Raw genomic sequence first — 16,926 nt, forward strand, 5'->3', positions numbered from 1 at the left:
CGAAAAATACGGTACTTCTCGAAATTTGTATTTCAAAGCTTAATTTAGAGAAGTTAGGGATTTCAGAAATGGGCTGAAATCCCTAACTTCGCCAAAACCAGGTACCTTGATTTTGGCGAAACTCGTTTTGGTTTTCCAATCATGCAAACTCTGAATCATATTTTATTTGGTAAGAAGAAGGAGCTGTAAAATTGGCATATTTTTGTTGAACTCCTGTAGATCAGTTTGTTTTAATGTGTAAACTCTAGATTTTTTTTTTTTTTTAAGATAACCTTATTTGTTGCTCATTGCAGTTAGAAAAAAATATTTTTACTCAGTTTATTGTATGGTTACTAAGTGTTCATACAAAACAAAAAGATTGTTGTTGCTGCTTATGCCCACTGGACCAACAGAAGCATTAAATCAAGTCTATGAACTCATCCAAAAAGCTCCCAAAGCCATGTACAATTGCAGCAGGGTTGGAGACCAGGTGGCTCTTCTGGCAGCCAATACACGATAGGATGTGGGCAGGAGCAGACTGGTTCCTTAGCACTGGTATTGCAATGTGACGTTGGGATCGAGTGTGTCCGCTTCTAAGTCTGGCAAGCGCCGTTTGGACATGCCTATTGCTTGCCCTGATCAGAGCAAGACCAGGTCGGCCTCCTCCATACCAAACATGCACAGGAGCTTTTTTCCAACAGGAACCAATATCTTGCCTTGTCCAGGTTCTGAGAAAGTAAGAAGGTCATCGCCAGTAGTATCTCTATGGCTGCCTTCACGGGTGAGGCCATCAGCAATTTCATTCTTGTAGACATTCACGTGTGACGGTACCCACTGAAAGAAAATCCTAATGTTGTGACTCAAGCAATTTAGAAGCTGGACAACATTTAGTGTCGTTCTGTCACCATGCCTCCACCATTCAGACAGGTGCTGTGTGGAGCTACGGCTGTCACTCAGAATCCATACATCTAAATCGACATTGTGCGCAATGCAAAATTTCACAGCTTCCTTTATAGCTATTAGCTCTGACCTAAAAGCGGAGCAAAAATCAGGATTTTTGATGCATATCTTGATGCCAGTCCCTTAAGATGAATATTCCACTACCAGATACAGCACCAGCACTCATTCTACTGTCAGTGTAGATCTGTAAAGCATCATTTGGAATTTAGTTTCCTAATAGTTTAGCTTCCAGAGCAAGCTGTCTGAGATATTCTGGGTGCTGTAAGCCCTTGTTGGTATATGAGCATAAATTAGTTCTAAAAAAGAAGCGTCCGTGGAACAACGTAGCAACATCCATGCAACCTGCCAAAGAGACATATTCTACTTTATTGTGTAGCCAACCCTCGCTTTCAGCGCGACTAAGCGGGCTCTCTCTTAAGGCGACGATTGTTTTTCCAGTTGCGCACATAACTAGAGGTTCCGTGCTAGTGGTCACCATAACTGATGAGTTTAGCAAAATATTTGGTCAAAAGGTATCTGCTTCGTAAATTGAGAGGTACAAGAGTCATGACTAACATGACTCTACAAAAAGATTAAGACCAGTAATATCATTGTTCTGCTTTGTTTCAATAACCTTCGCTCTCGGGGTAAGACTGGGTTCAGCAAGTTGTAGTATGACCGGGTACTACCACACTATATAAAGCCAATTTAGAATATCAGATAAAGAAAAGGAAATGGAACATTTAAAAAAAATTTCATCTCTAAAGAGAAAATTGTTTTGCAGTTACTCAAGAAACAAAAAGGTAAACTTCAAAATGAAATAATCAAAAATCAAAAGGAAGTGTTTGAAGGACCAATATAACAAAACAATTTTAAAAAAACAAACTGAAATCCTAATGCTTCCCATTAAGATAGTAAAAACAGATCAGATGTTGATTGTTTATCTTGCAATGTTATATTTTTTCAATCAGGGCATGCGGTAAGAATTTGCCACATTGCTGTATGTGATAAAATCATAAATTCATCGAAATAAATTGCATTTTGACAAAAATATTTGAGAACAATTTTTTCTACCAACAAGAAAAATATAGATTCCCCTAGATCCTGAAATTACATCACTATGAATTTTTCTCAACAAATTTTGTATTTTTTGTTCGATTAAAGTAATTTCCATTAGATACATGGCATAACTAGTAAGAATTATATTGAGTTCAAATAATCTAAGCAACAAGAGATATTGTGTAAGCATTAAAAATACAGATTCGCGGCTGTTCGTTACCGAATTACGCAATATCACATGGCAACTCTTTCCTATGGTTCGTGTCAATAAAGCAGATTACGTGGTAGCTAGATGCATATTACCATCCTACTACTCCTGCAGAAATTTTTTTTTCGTGACAATAGCATATTGTTCATGAAAATAAACTTATTCTAAAATTAAAAAACTAAAATGGTTGCTAAAATAAGAAATTTGATTTTATCTATATAGGTAATCACTTTTTAATGATAGATATAATATAACCACCTGCACTTGACTGCCAATTAATGTTTTCAACCTTAGCCCAAATTTCAATAAAATAAATCTCCGTGAGTAGTACAAAAACTCTTAAATCAGATTTAAATTATTCAAATAATTTATCTTCAACAGCGACTATTTTTTATGAAAAATTACAACATGACAGTAAAAATTCTTTTGTTAAAAAATAAAACTTTAGTGAAACATTTTATTTAAAATGAAATATAGTTAAACGAAAGTCAATTAAAAAAAAACAGCAAATGTTGCTTTAGGTTTATCCTTATATTACTGTTCTAGTCTAAGAAGATTAAAAAAATTAGATTCTAATTTATTTTCTCAAAGACGATAAAACATGTACATTTTTCATCCTACCACCCAGTCATTGCTCATTTATTCCTCCCCAACAACAAAATGACTCTTGATTTGAATTTGCATTTTATAAAATAGTTTAATTTATAGTAAATTTGTATTCTGATTTGAAGTTATCAATGGGGAAAAAATTAATTAAAAAAAATTGTTAAGTTTTGCCTTTAATATTTTCGAAATTTGGTCAATACTTATGATATTTGGCTAATTGGAAGTTCTTAGTGCGGGCCCTGCTAATAGAAAAGGAGAAAAAGAGAAAGGTAGATCCAATGAGGAAAGCGTTTTTACAGGGTCCACAAAAGCTGATGTAGAGCTGAGAGAGATAATTACTTCATAAGTGAACTTTGTCCACAAATTTTTAAATTTTATTCAAAAATAAATATGTCTGCTACTTTTACAATGTAATTCCAATATTTCTAAATTTACCAAAGAGTTCCCATGTGCACCAGGAAATAAAATGAGAAATGATTGCATTAAAATGAGAAAATATGTTTCCAAAACATATTGCCACTCATTATTAAGGTTACGAAGAGCTAAGTAGGGATTAAATCATCAGAAATCAGTTTATATCTCAAGTTAAACTGGTATGCATTTGCTTATAATAAAAAACTGTTAATAAGCTTCATTGTTAAGTCTAGTTTTCGATAATTCAACCCCACTTTTGTTTTTATCTCACCTGACAATCAAATGCAAAGAAAGAGAAAAAGTTTGTAACAGAATATGGCAACAATTCTATAAAACTTTTCACACAAAGATAAATTTCTCTTTCTTCTAAAATTGAACGAAATGTATGAGACGGTTTTTGAAGATGGATATAATTAAATATTGTAATTTGGTAGATGTTGTGGCAAGACCATTAGTAATACTTCCAACACAAAACTGCATGTGCTTCTCTTACAGCTGGCTGAGAAACAAAACATTATAGAGAATATATAAAAAGGCATTCCTGCAAGAGCCAATTGTAGACCAGCAGGGGGTGGGGGTTATTAAGATGTTACCAAAACACTACAATTCACAACCTTGCGACATGCAGAACTGTTGTAATGTCGTCAGTATTTTGCACAAGCAGCATTTACTTCCAACACAAGCTGGTAGCCATTGACCTGAAGTTTAGTGGGCTTTAAACTGTTACTGGGGATAGAACCCTAATTCATCACAATGACAGTTCAGTGCCTTAACTAATGAGCCATAGCAGCTCATAGAGAATATGTAGGATATATTATTCTTTGTGATTTTTGTTTAAATTGAGATAAAATATTTTTCGTGATTGACAATTTATTAGCAACTCCAACTATGCATATTATTTTTTTTATTCATTTTTTTCAAATTATAAAGATACAGGGTTGGGTTTTTGACGTCAAAAAGTGGTTTTTGACATGACAAGGGTATAATACTGGTTTAAACCGTCAAAAATGTCAAAAACTAAAGTTTGCCAAAAAAATATATAAACTTCAAAACTACGTACAGTTGCCATGCATTATATTGAAATTTAATTATACTATAGGTAATCAGCAGGTTTTAAAATATTTTTTAATTAAAATTAGGGTAAAATAACAGATTTAAAATCTCAGAAATTTATATTCAAATGCATGTGCAGAAAAATTTTGCACAAAATTTTTTTAAATATTTATATTTTGAAAAAAATAAATTTTTTTTGATACTTAAGAAAATTAAAAGTTTATTACTATGCATTTTTGACATATAAGGAACATATAACTAATATTTATAAGGAACTTACAAGTTATGTTGTATAAATACAAACTTGATACAAGTGTATGAAAAAAAATTTAATGTTATACAGAATATCTTTATTGTCCAGATTGTTAATTTAAATTTAAAAGTAGTTATATTTGTGAATAATGATAAATATAATTCAAATTGTTTATTATATTTATTTATAATTATTACACTTATCATTTTAAAACAATTTTTACATCTTAATTTTTTTCCCCCACTTGTATTAAGAATACAAATAATGCATAAGCAAGAAGTAATTATTCAACAGCTGAATATTTAGATATTCAACAAAACTATGTATATAGTATTCAGCAAAATGAAATTCACAAGTATTTGGATAAACTAAATTTTCAGCATAGTAAATGAATAGGCTGAATATACTGTAAATCGACACTAACTACTCTGTGTATTTAACAGAAAGCACTTAAATTTGTATTGTCTTATGTTAAGAAGATTATTAAGAAGATTTAAAAGAATATTAAAAAGATTTTTCTTTAAAAGATGTCTAATGTGCAAAACTGCTTGTGTTTATCTTTAAAAATGTCTAATTTTTAGTATAATCTATACTATACACTAAATTTGGTTATAAATAAATTTCTGAATAATATCACTGCAGATTTTCAATTACACATGAAAATGAATACATAATATTACAAAAGATGTGAGCTTTCAAAAGTACAAGATTTTGGTTACTATTCAAAATATAAGTGTTTCTTCAAAATTTTAAATTTATTTTTTCTAGAACATATTTAGAAACACTATCCTTTATAAAAAATATATAAATTTTATGTATTAATTAAATTTCACATATGAATATAGGTTTTTGACATTTTCGACATTTTTGACAGTGAGGTTTTTGACGCGACGGTTTAAACCATGGTTTAAACTGTCACATGTCAAAAACCTGCTTACAGAACAACCTGTATGTAAGCTGGACACAGTTTGAAAAGTTAAAAGAAAAGTTCTAAATGCACTTACTTTTAGTATTAAGATCCCAAGAAGTATTAAGATCTTGTGACTCATGCACTATTTCTATAGGAAGATTTGGATTCAAACAACTGGGTAAGTCGCTGCTAGAAGAGTGAATAGTAATTCCCTCTTCTCTTCTTTCAGACACATCAGGATCTAAAATTTTAAAAAATGGTAAATTTAAATATACGCTCAAATAAACCATGCCTTGATGTAAACAATAAAAGCACTAAATGAAGGGTACAGGATACAAATCATCAGCTCAATATTTCATACATCAAAATATTGCTCACATTTGTTGAGGGTTTAGAGTTAGGGCTGTACTATGTGTACCAAATTTTTATAAACTACTGTAGTTCCTTAGGTAGACAAGAGAGCTTAGAAGAATTCGTATAGCGCCAGCCAAAACACTATTTAAGTTCAATGCTTTTTGTTAATTTTATAAAGTTTTAAGCTTAGCCCCCCTCCTAATTACTTTGAATCAGAACCCTTTTCTGCACTTCATTTTTTACTTCATATTATCCAGTTTTATTAAATTTTTGACATCCAGATAAAACAAACTTGACACTAATAAGATAAATATTTTGATAACAATGACTTCTCCCATGAATAAACACAAACAGTAGAACTCTGATTTATCATCACCAGATGATGATTTTTAGTTATTAACTGCTTTACAGGTAAGATTTGGGAGCACTGGAATAATCTTAGAATTAAGTTTGAAATTATATGAAATTTAAATAGAGTGCAATAGCAGCATAAAAATAATAATCAAATACAAGAATAAAATGCCTATAAATTGCAGATATCATATGACCATTTTTATTATCGACCACTATATAATTTTTCGAAATCTCCATCGACCCCCACAAAAGTAATTTTCTGTTAATTAAAACAAAACTCTATTAGATACTGTGTTTGTACATTTATTTTATGATTTTAAACAATTATTAAAGTAATAGTACATTGTGTAACAATAGTTTCATGAAAAATATATTAATATTGAAATTTAAATACCTTATTATTAAATAATAAGTAATTATGCATAAGTAGATATAATAAGTAAAGTAACTGAAGGTTTACTGCTTCTTGATCAATGAGATGGATGTGCCTGGTGTTTTTTTGCAAGGTTCGCTATATTGGGTTCAAAATTGGTCAATTTTAATTTTCGTCAAAATTGGTCAATTTTGTAATTTTCGTAAAAAAATACAAAGTGTGCTACAGTTTTGTCGTGGGCTGTACTAATCCATATTATTAATGCTTACCTTCTTTTTTGTGCACTGATAATTAAAATTGGTATCTAAACCAAACGAATGGTTTTATCGAAACAATAACTAATTATCCAAAATTGTAAAAGTTTTAATAATGACACTGCAAATATTCAACACAGTTTGCAAAGATAGCTGGAACTGCATATAATATTTGCATTTGTAACGTCAATGTGTCAGTTCGCGCCACTGCGCGGTGGTACGTAAATACTTGTTTCACCCCAATAAATAAACGTTTATTAATTTATGTTTTATAAAGAAACTAAGATTGAGTCAATTATTTAAAAAAATTCACAAATTTTACATACTTAATTAGGTATGTGTGATTTGCGTATTGAGAACTGTTTTTTTCCCGACCCACAATCGACCCTGCAAATTATCACCTTCCAGTGCAGTTTAGTTGACTTGAGATTCAGATAGGATGAAAATTCTAACACACAGTATAATTCTCAAGAGCAAATACGAGTTCTTATGTATAAAATAGGAATAAAGATTATAGATTAAAAGGAATATTATATTGAAGGCAAATTTTGTCGAAAATGAAAAAACAAATACACACCAGTAATATTACAAGTTTATAGTACCTGATAAAGGCTTGTTTTTAGATAGAAGTTGAGTGGACTCTGTTAATTGAATAATGACTTTCAAAATTCTTAAGAAAAAGGCTTGACTAGAGGCTTTACTGGTGAAAGATGACATAGATGGCAATTGTAGTTCTCTGCCACTTCTTCCTTTTATTTTTCCAGGAGCAGTTACCACAACAGGTCTACAAGTAAACCTTTAGAAAAAAATAAACTAATAGTTAACCAAAACAATAACTCATTTTTAGGCACATATATCAAGAAAACAATTAGGGAAGAAGTGACTGTAAACATAAATTAAAACATTTATTGCTTTAATTAAAAGCAATACAGAATACTGAAAACAGAAATTAAAACATTTATTGCTTTATTAAAAAAAATATTAAACATAAGTGATTAGAGAAATGAAGTTTACCAGCAGAAAAATAATTGTAAAACAAAGCTCCAGTTATAACAATAGAAATACTGGTTAGCAAATGAATCAATAAAATAAAATAAAATATTTATGTATGCTTTAATCACTACTCTGTTTCGAATGATTAGAATTTAACTAGTGAGAAATAAAGTAAAAAATAATTCCTTACAGTCTTGTATTGCATAAGCATTACTAAATTTTCTTTTAAAAATTGTCACAAAATCAGAAATTTACACAGATAGCATCGTATTGTCATTATTTTTAAATAGTAAGTCAAAATCTTATAATAAATTTTAGTTATAAATATTATATACTTCTGCAAACATTCATGCAAAAAGCAGCACAATAATCCCCCTAAATGAAATAGTGTACTATTGCAACTATTAAGTTGCATACAAATATATAAAGAAGAAAACTCACCTATCTTGAATAGTGCCCTTGAGTTGAAACTTGCCGTCATATTCAGGATCTTTTTCTTCATTTTCAGAATTCTTCTCAGCAGCTAAATGAGCATTTAAACTCTTCAGCTCATACATAAGAGATCGGATATTTTGACAAACTGATTGTCCCAATTCTCTAGCGCCATCAAGAAGTAAATATAATACTGTATGTCGTGTTTTCATACAACCACGCGACAATCTAAGTAATAATGCAGTGGCATCTTCTAAACCTTCTTCAGAACAAGTTTTAGAAGTCAAAACCTGAAAAAAAAAATTCTTTCGATTTAAAGACTTGCAGCATTGCACGAAATGTTCATAAATCTTTCAATTCCGATAATAAGAATGCAAGGACGGCTAGAAAAAATGTTTCTCTCAGCAGGGAGAAATCAAGGAAAAGTCTATGAAACTATGAAACTATGAACTATGATAAACTTTTTTTAATTTTTTGAGCTTGTTTGTTTTTTTGATTTTTTTGTTTTTAAATTTTTTTTAAGTTTGTTTTTAAATGTTTAAAAACATTTAAAAAGAGTTTCAGAGTTTGTTTTTAAATTTTTAAAGCAATAAAATAGGTTTTAGAGTTAATTTGGTAGAAAGCAAACATAAATTTGAATTATTCTAACAATGTAATCTTTATTTCTCAAGCTTTAAAATTATTTTTTGTTGAATTTTTAAAAATTTCTAGAATAGATGCATAAACATAAACTTTTTACTTTATAAAACTTCATTTCTTTCATAAGTAATTCAACTTTCAGTATTAAATGTATGGAATGGGATAAGTGGGCTACTTGGGCAGGAATTCTTTTATTATTTTCCCCAAAATCAAAAAGTTCACAAAAATTTAAAGACAAATGGCAACACTTTATTTTTGAAACATACTTATAAGTCTCACAATTGCAACAAAAAAATATTTAACCTATTAAAATAATGAGTAAAAGAAAACAGTTTAACTTTTTGTTGCTGTGAAAAATTAGCATGAATTGAATTGAATGTGGAGTTAAATGATACAAAGTTTGAATACATTACATGCGAGAAGATGAAACCAAAGTTTTCAATTACTTTTTTAATCTCATTGTTTCATAAGTTAATTAGGTATTTAATTTCAAAAAGTTTAAAAAAAACATGTTTTTTTGACAATGATACAAAAAGCAAAAAGATAAAACAATAACTCAAACATTCACTTAGAGCTCGCATTACATTAAAATTATACCACAGCCAAGAAACATTTGCTAATCAGAGAAGAGAATCCTTCTTTCAACTGAAATCAATTCTTAGAGAGATTATTACTTTGAGGCTACAAACTACTGTAAAAATTTATTAAAGACCAATTTTTTAAGAACATTGGTTGCTTTGTCAAATAAGCAAAGAAAGAGAAAAAAATTCGGCAAGGGTTTAACATTGTTCCTCTTTTCTGACCAGACCAATCTGACTTCAATGGGCTCTTACGACAACTGCACAATGAGAAACTTTCTTCATCAAGCAGATAGATATACAAGTATACCTTTGCTTATTTCCAAATGTCATCAATCATCACTGCCATCGTTTGTACAATTTTCTGCTTAAAAAACTCACTTTTATATACTAAAAGAATAAAATTTATATACTCCAATTTATTTATTCTGTGAGCATTGCAATTTTTTAAATATTAGAATTCATTTTAAAATGAACTTTTGCATATGTGATAAAAAGAATATTTTTCAGAATTTTTTTCTTCATTTTTGAATGAATTCTTATATTTAACAGTATTTAATATTTTGAAAATATAAGTTCTAATTTGACTGATAACTTGCAGGATAATTCTAAGTTGACTGATGAAATGGAATTCATGCTTAAAACATTATTGTTCATATAAAGGTTACCATTTTTGCCATCAACATGTCTGAATACACACAGATCTACATTAGTCAACCTGCTGTGCAAGTGGCCCTCTACTTCTTCACTCAAGATTGTGCACCCCTAATCTAAACTATAAATACATCTTAAATAGAATAATAATGCACATATCACTTACTTCAACAGCTAATTTAAGGTAATGTTTCATGACATTTGCCTCTTCAGCATTATCTTCTAGGTTAGTAGTGGTATCTTGTTTATTTCCAGTTTTCATTTTCTTTTGACCTAGGTCAGATAAATATTTTTAATGAAATATAAATAGAAATTAAACTAATTAGTATATAAATTAGATAATTAAAACTAACTGCATTCTATTATTTTATTATAAAAAAATTTTTTTGTTTGATTTTTATAATTTTTAATTGAGGAAATTATTGTCACTGCTACCAGAAGTTACAATGCAATACATGAGAAAATTTTAGACGGTTACTTTAGGTCAATATTCTTTGCACAGGAAAAACTCAAATATGCTTTAATTTACTTTTTGCAAAAAACATTTAGTTAGAGAAACTATTAGGTTGAAAACTATTTAGTTTAGTAAACTTCTTGTAAAAAATAGGCTTTTTTTCAATATTTGAAGAAAATTTTCCGCTATTCATTAGAGTTACTTTTTCATGCTTGTAGTCCAATGCTATTGCAAACAGAAAGGTACATAGAGAAGAAAGTTCACTTAAAAAAGTCTAGATACTGACTAAGTTTAAAAATAGGAAGATTTTTATGTATAACATAACTTTTCATATTTAAAATACTCTAAAAATTAAAAGTTCTTTAACAAAGCCTTTTCACAATTTTCTACAAGATATTAAAAATGGTATAACAATTAACAAGGGTCTTCCTGACACATAAAAGAAAATAAAAGCAAAAAAGAAAAAAAAAATAGAAAAAAATTTACTTTCTTTAAAATGTAGAAAAACTCATTGTGGGTGTAGAAACATAGCATTTCTCGTTCATAAGCCATAACTCAGCTTGACTAATTGCATGGAAACTTTGTACTTAATTATTCTCGACAAGAAACGGGACATTGGAGAAAGGACGAAAGTAGTATTCTAGAACAAGTCTGAAACTCTAAAGCCTTTTGCCAAAATTGAAAGAATTAGCAAGTGTGATACTAATTACCATAAATTTTTTTTTATTACAGACAAAAATTTAAATCATTATGGATGGTTAACTGCACATTAACAATAATATAACTTACGGGAGAAATATTTTGAACTCTTTTTTCATGAACACAAAAATACCCTATGTATAATAGGGTATTTTTTTGTTCATGAAAAAAGAGAACACACATAATTTCATAAAAATAATGATAATTTTAATCAAATATTATTAGAAAACATTTACAAATCTTATGAATTTTATCAAGTCACGTAACACAAAAAATATGAATGAAAAAATTACAGAATCTTATGAACATTGTATTATTTCCCAACAATATTTTTTTATACTTTTATATTACTCAAACTAATGACAAATTCAGAAACACATTAGTATAGAAAAAAAAATTTCATTATAAAATTACAATATACTGATAAGTTTTGAAGTATAACAATTAAGTGTATGTACTAGCAAATATCAGCTTAATTCTATTTTTGAAATTAATATCATTCAGTATTGTTACTCATCCTACAATTATTAATGAACAATATTCATAAATATTAAACTGTTCATTAATTAAATTTAAGCATTTCAACAACTTCACCTTTAATAGAAATTAAATAAATTTATTATCAGTTTATGAAAAATTTTCAGTTTATTTTTAAAAATCTTAAACCAAAAATAAAAAGAACACTTTAATTACAAAAAAGAATATGAAATATTAATGAAAAAGTAAATGAATTATTTAAAATGAAACCATCTCAGATATAGTAATAAAAGATTTTAGAAAGTTCTTTACTACAATTGGACCAAGCTGATTATGTGAATCAATTTTGCTTGTAACTGGTATATTTTTAGGTTTGATGCATCACTTTATAAAATTTAAAAGACTAATTTGATATGAAAGTCTAAGAAATTGAAAGCGAAGGCTTTTTGTTAGATAATAGTTTACATAATTAAATGAAACAATTAAATTTGATTTATATTAATTTAAATATATTACTGAATTATAAAAATGATTTTCTGTTTCTGGCATTTTATAAGCAGCCAGCTCACAGAGTAATGTGTTAATAGCACAAATCTGCCAAAATTTTTTTATCTATAACATAGGTATAACTATAGTCTCAAACAATGGTCTAAACTAATATTCCATAATTTGAAAAAAATAGTGTGATACAAAAAAGAACCCTAGTTGGCAGAAACTCTTTGCAACTAATTTTAATTGTTAGCTTGTGAAGAAACAAGGTACAAGCACTATCAATTTTTAAAAGCTGGTTGGTGCAAATTTTAAGTTTTTCTGACCACTAAATTTAAGTTATATATATAAATATAAAAATTGAATTTACAAAGTGTTTTTTTTTCATTATCATCTATAATCCAATTAAGTCAAAAAAATAAAGACATTCCCTTCCATTAGGTCAGAAACTTGAATCATATATAGCTTTATTATGTATTAAAATTAATCTATTTAGGCAACACATTTCCAGGGGTGATTGTGAGCCCAACACAAAAATTCTGAAAATTTCATGCGCAAAATCACATTTCAAAAAATGAATGTCTTTATAAATTTAAATCATTGATATTTCAAAAACATGAAATTCTAAATAAATTATATGCACCATAATTTAAATGAATAATTATGTATAAGTTAACTTTAATCTCTAATCACATTTATTATTCTAACAGAAAAATATTTACAAATGAAAGATGCCAAGTATAAAATCTAGTTCTAATATTTCTAAATAAAATATACAAGAATTTTTAAACATAAATGTGACAGATGATTTTTTGAAACTTCTGGACCTTTGATTTCCGGATCACATATCGCGAAAAATCCAGATTTTTTCAGGATCGCAATCATCTCTGCATTTCTAAAGCCACGGCCAATATGTTATTGCCGTGGCCAATTGATAGGTAAATGCTACAACTCTATAATAGTGTAAGATTAATAAAAATTATAATTTTGAAACAATAAAGAAACAAATCTAATAATTTTTAAAAAAAACCCACCGAAACAATGTTTTTACAATTTGACAAAAGCAGAAAATTTTTATTAGCAGATAGTTTTTTAAATTTTAAGCTGAAATAAAATTTTTTTTAACAAGGTAATATTCAAAACAATTTAATTCACACACACACAAAAAATAATAAAGGGAGAAATATGCCTTGTAAAAATAATTAGGATTCAGGAAATATAATTTAGAATGTTTTTTACTTACTATTCTCTGCTCCTAATGTTGTCACATTAGAGTTGGGCTCAGAACTATCATTCTGACTTTCCGATATTTGCTGTCTTATTTCAGAGGAGGTTTTTTCTTTTAAAGAGCTCTTTGGTTCAGGTAGTGCTAAAGAGATTAAAGCTAAAAGTCTGAGTAACCTATCCGTTAAAATTGAGCTACGTTTAACTACTGGATGAGCAAGAAGTCCAATTAGTTGAGCCAAAGGTGATGATTTGAATCCTCCAGTCTTTGAGTTATCTTCACTAGGAGTTGAAGAACTTAAAGCAGAAATTACACTTTGAGTTCTCAAAGCTGTTTTGCCTTTACGTGAGCATGTTGTGTTGACTGAATCAAGTTTAACGAGTACATCCCAAAAGTCACATTCAGTTCGAGAATTTGAGCTATCAGACTTGGCTGATGAAGCTTTGTCCGATTTTTCAAGACTTGTTTTGCTAGATTTCTCATCAGCTTTAGGATTTGAACTTGTTGTAGTTTTAATGTCTTTTGGAGTTTCAGGTAAGAAATGAATTGGAAAGCTTTTAGCTAATGATATAAGAGTATCTAAAACATGCCTATTTGGAAAAAAGCAAATATTAATTTTGCGAAGTTACTTCGATGATTATGAATGGAAAGAAAATACTGAAATTAAAAAAAAGGATCATTGCAAAAGAAATGCATACATTTTTCTAATTTGATACGATTTCAATTACTAACAATCTAGTTTAATACTAATATGCAATCTGAAGTAGATAGCATTTTATTGCATGAGTCCAACCTTGTATAAGTTATATAATTGTACGATCACTGCCATAACATATTATTGCAAATATTCAACTATTAATAAATTGAATGAATAATTTAATCTATTGAGTTTATGATTTTGTTTCCGCATTATTAATTAAAATTTTAAAAAAAAACTGATGGATCAAACATTTACAACTTTTGATGTTATATAGATTTTAAAATCTGTATTTATACCAGTAAAAGAAAAAAAGGATGTTCTGCGCACAAACATCAGAAATCTCAGGACAAAAAGCTAAAAATTGTGACAAATAAGGACTAAATATTTTTTTATCAAGAAAATCAGGATAACTATGAGAACCTGCAATTTATTCTTAAAAAATTGTACAAAATAGACTCATAAATTGAGTCAAACAGTCAATAGTGAATAATTCTAATTTGAAACACCTAATTATAATTTATTAACCGATACAGTGTTACAAAGGAAAGTACATACAGCATACCTGCCAACTTTCACGCATTTGGCGTAAAATTTTATTTCTATATTTAAAGTGGTAGTAAAATGTATACTTTCTATATATTTCTTGCTTTTATAAACTTCATTTATAATCTTTTTGACCACCACTATTTTTTAAAAAATGAAGCATATATGTCAATATGTAATGCTGTTGTTCTAGTCCGCACAAACGTTTTCAAAAATACAGCGTACTCTTCTGCATAAAATTGTAATTTAAATTTCATTTTACTACCACTGGGGAAAATAATCCTCGAAGGAATTAAAAGTTGGCAGGTATGATACAGTTATATAATCTAATACAAAATTGCCAAAACGTGATTGTCATTCCCTAAACTTGACTGAAAACTTTTTTTAGGAAGAAATGCTGAATGCATTAAATAGCTTAAATCATTAAAATAGATTTCAAGAATAGAATGAATAAGAAAAATGATATTACTTCTAAGAAAATTGTAAAATATAGAACATTCCAGAATAACAAATCTCTATTCTAGTATAAAATTTATCCAATCCAGCTGATATGTATCCAGCTGAGTAAATGGCTAAAAATGACAATTTCGAAAATTTGAAATTTCTCAAGGCAAAATCTTATGTCATTTTACCATAAAACATTAATTTAGTTTACGAAGTCTAAGTTTTACAAATCTCAGGAAATGATAACCAATATGACAATGAGAATCTTTTGAGTGTTGTGGGAGTAGTGGAAGTTTCCAAGTGAAATTTGCAACAAACAGTCATTGAGTACATTATAGAAAACCTCTCTTTTGGCAATGTATTGAACACTAAGACTGAGTGTAAGCACTAGGTTAAGAGTAGTTCAAATGAGTGTCGGGTGTTCATAGACTTCAATTAGAAACACGTAGACAAAAAATAAAGTAAATTTTTTTCTTTAATTTTAATTCTTTAATTTTCTTTCAATTTTTTTAAGACTTTTTATGAGATTCAACGATTTAGAGCATTTTTATGATTTAAATAGTAAATTTTTTAATTAATTTATCATAAGAAATCCAAAATTAAACTTAGATTGATACATCTGGCAGCATTTAACAAATAGTTACAAAATTATTTAAGGAAATACTGTTTACTTATGCCTTATCCGGATCTGAAAATTCCATGCTTATTAATAGATATTCTGTTTTAGAATAATATGCAAGGGTCTGTCCAGGCCAAATTTACTACCGTTTAGCGGTACCTTCACAAATTCAACTTTAGGAAAAACGCATTTCACAAAATACTTTTTCTTAAAATTTTATTTTTGTATCCCGTAAGAAACGATAAATACATATTTTTGTGTTGATTTTTTAACATAATTTTTAATTTTCACAAATTATGTCTTAATTTTCACAAAATAGGTACCTCTCAGAAAAACCTAGACAGATCCCTGATATGAATAGAAGTATTTTCAGATTCACACATAAAGGTAAATTTCACAAAACAACTATCTGATTGAAAAAAAGAAAAGTAAATGAAGTCTTGGAATAGGGCAACCAAGATCTCTTCAAAACATAGTTCAAACCTGAATAACAAGTTGAATATACTCATCAAAGTTAATGATAAAAAACCTGACATTAGTTTGCCTGCTGTTAATCAAAATTCTGTAGTTAACCTCTCAAATATCACTCTTACTGACGTTCAAATTAATGCTTTAAAACTTAACAATAATTTTGCTATTTCAACTCGACCTTCATTACCTAAACTTATTGCTCCTATCGAAAGATCTTTTAAATTCAGTAAAATTAATGATGCTCAAAAAGATTCTATCAGACACCTTATTGCCAATACCGTAGACTTCAACTCAAAAATATCTAATTCCAACCTTAGCCTTTCCTCTAAAGTAATTCTTAAAGATATAAAGTCCAATCCCAACTTAATCGTCACTAAAGCTGACAAAGGTGGTCAAATTGTTCTTCTAAACAAAACAGAATATTTGGAAAAATTTAAACAACTTATTCTTAATGGTCCTTATAAAGCAATTCCCAAAGATCCGAGCACTAAAGAATTAAATGTTATAAAATCAACTATTAAATCCTATGTTAATTCCCAATAGACTTAAGGTTGTTTTGACTCTCTCTATTTCTCATTGCGTGAGATTTTATACTTTACCTAAGGTACATAAAGTTGGCACTCCTTTCAAACCAATTGTCTCCAACATTGGTACCTCGTCTTATAAACTAGAAAATTTTTTAGTTTCTGTCTTCTCTCCTCTCCTTGGTAATAATTCTTTCACTACCAAAAATTGCCTTGAGTTTGTTAGAGA

The 16,926-nt window shown here is 28.6% G+C and overlaps 1 protein-coding gene across 14 annotated transcripts in view; it reads right to left on the minus strand.

The window, feature by feature from the left end:
• HUWE1 (HECT, UBA and WWE domain containing E3 ubiquitin protein ligase 1) overlaps positions 1–16,926 on the minus strand; it is a 294,173-nt gene that overhangs the window by 25,485 nt on the left and 251,762 nt on the right. For all 14 annotated transcript variants that reach the window (XM_087154722.1, XM_087154721.1, XM_087154731.1 and 11 more), the window contains 5 exons: positions 13,415–13,986; positions 10,219–10,325; positions 8,191–8,471; positions 7,359–7,552; positions 5,516–5,662 (listed from right to left, as the gene is read on the minus strand). In XM_087154722.1, the coding sequence (XP_087010848.1) occupies positions 5,516–5,662; positions 7,359–7,552; positions 8,191–8,471; positions 10,219–10,325; positions 13,415–13,986 (1,301 nt within the window). The remainder of the gene's footprint in view (positions 1–5,515; positions 5,663–7,358; positions 7,553–8,190; positions 8,472–10,218; positions 10,326–13,414; positions 13,987–16,926) is intronic.

The sequence above is a fragment of the Parasteatoda tepidariorum genome, chromosome 11, assembly GCF_982258835.1.
Source record: "Parasteatoda tepidariorum strain Cologne lab strain chromosome 11, Ptep-v5.0, whole genome shotgun sequence".
NCBI classification, from domain to species: domain Eukaryota; kingdom Metazoa; phylum Arthropoda; class Arachnida; order Araneae; family Theridiidae; genus Parasteatoda; species Parasteatoda tepidariorum.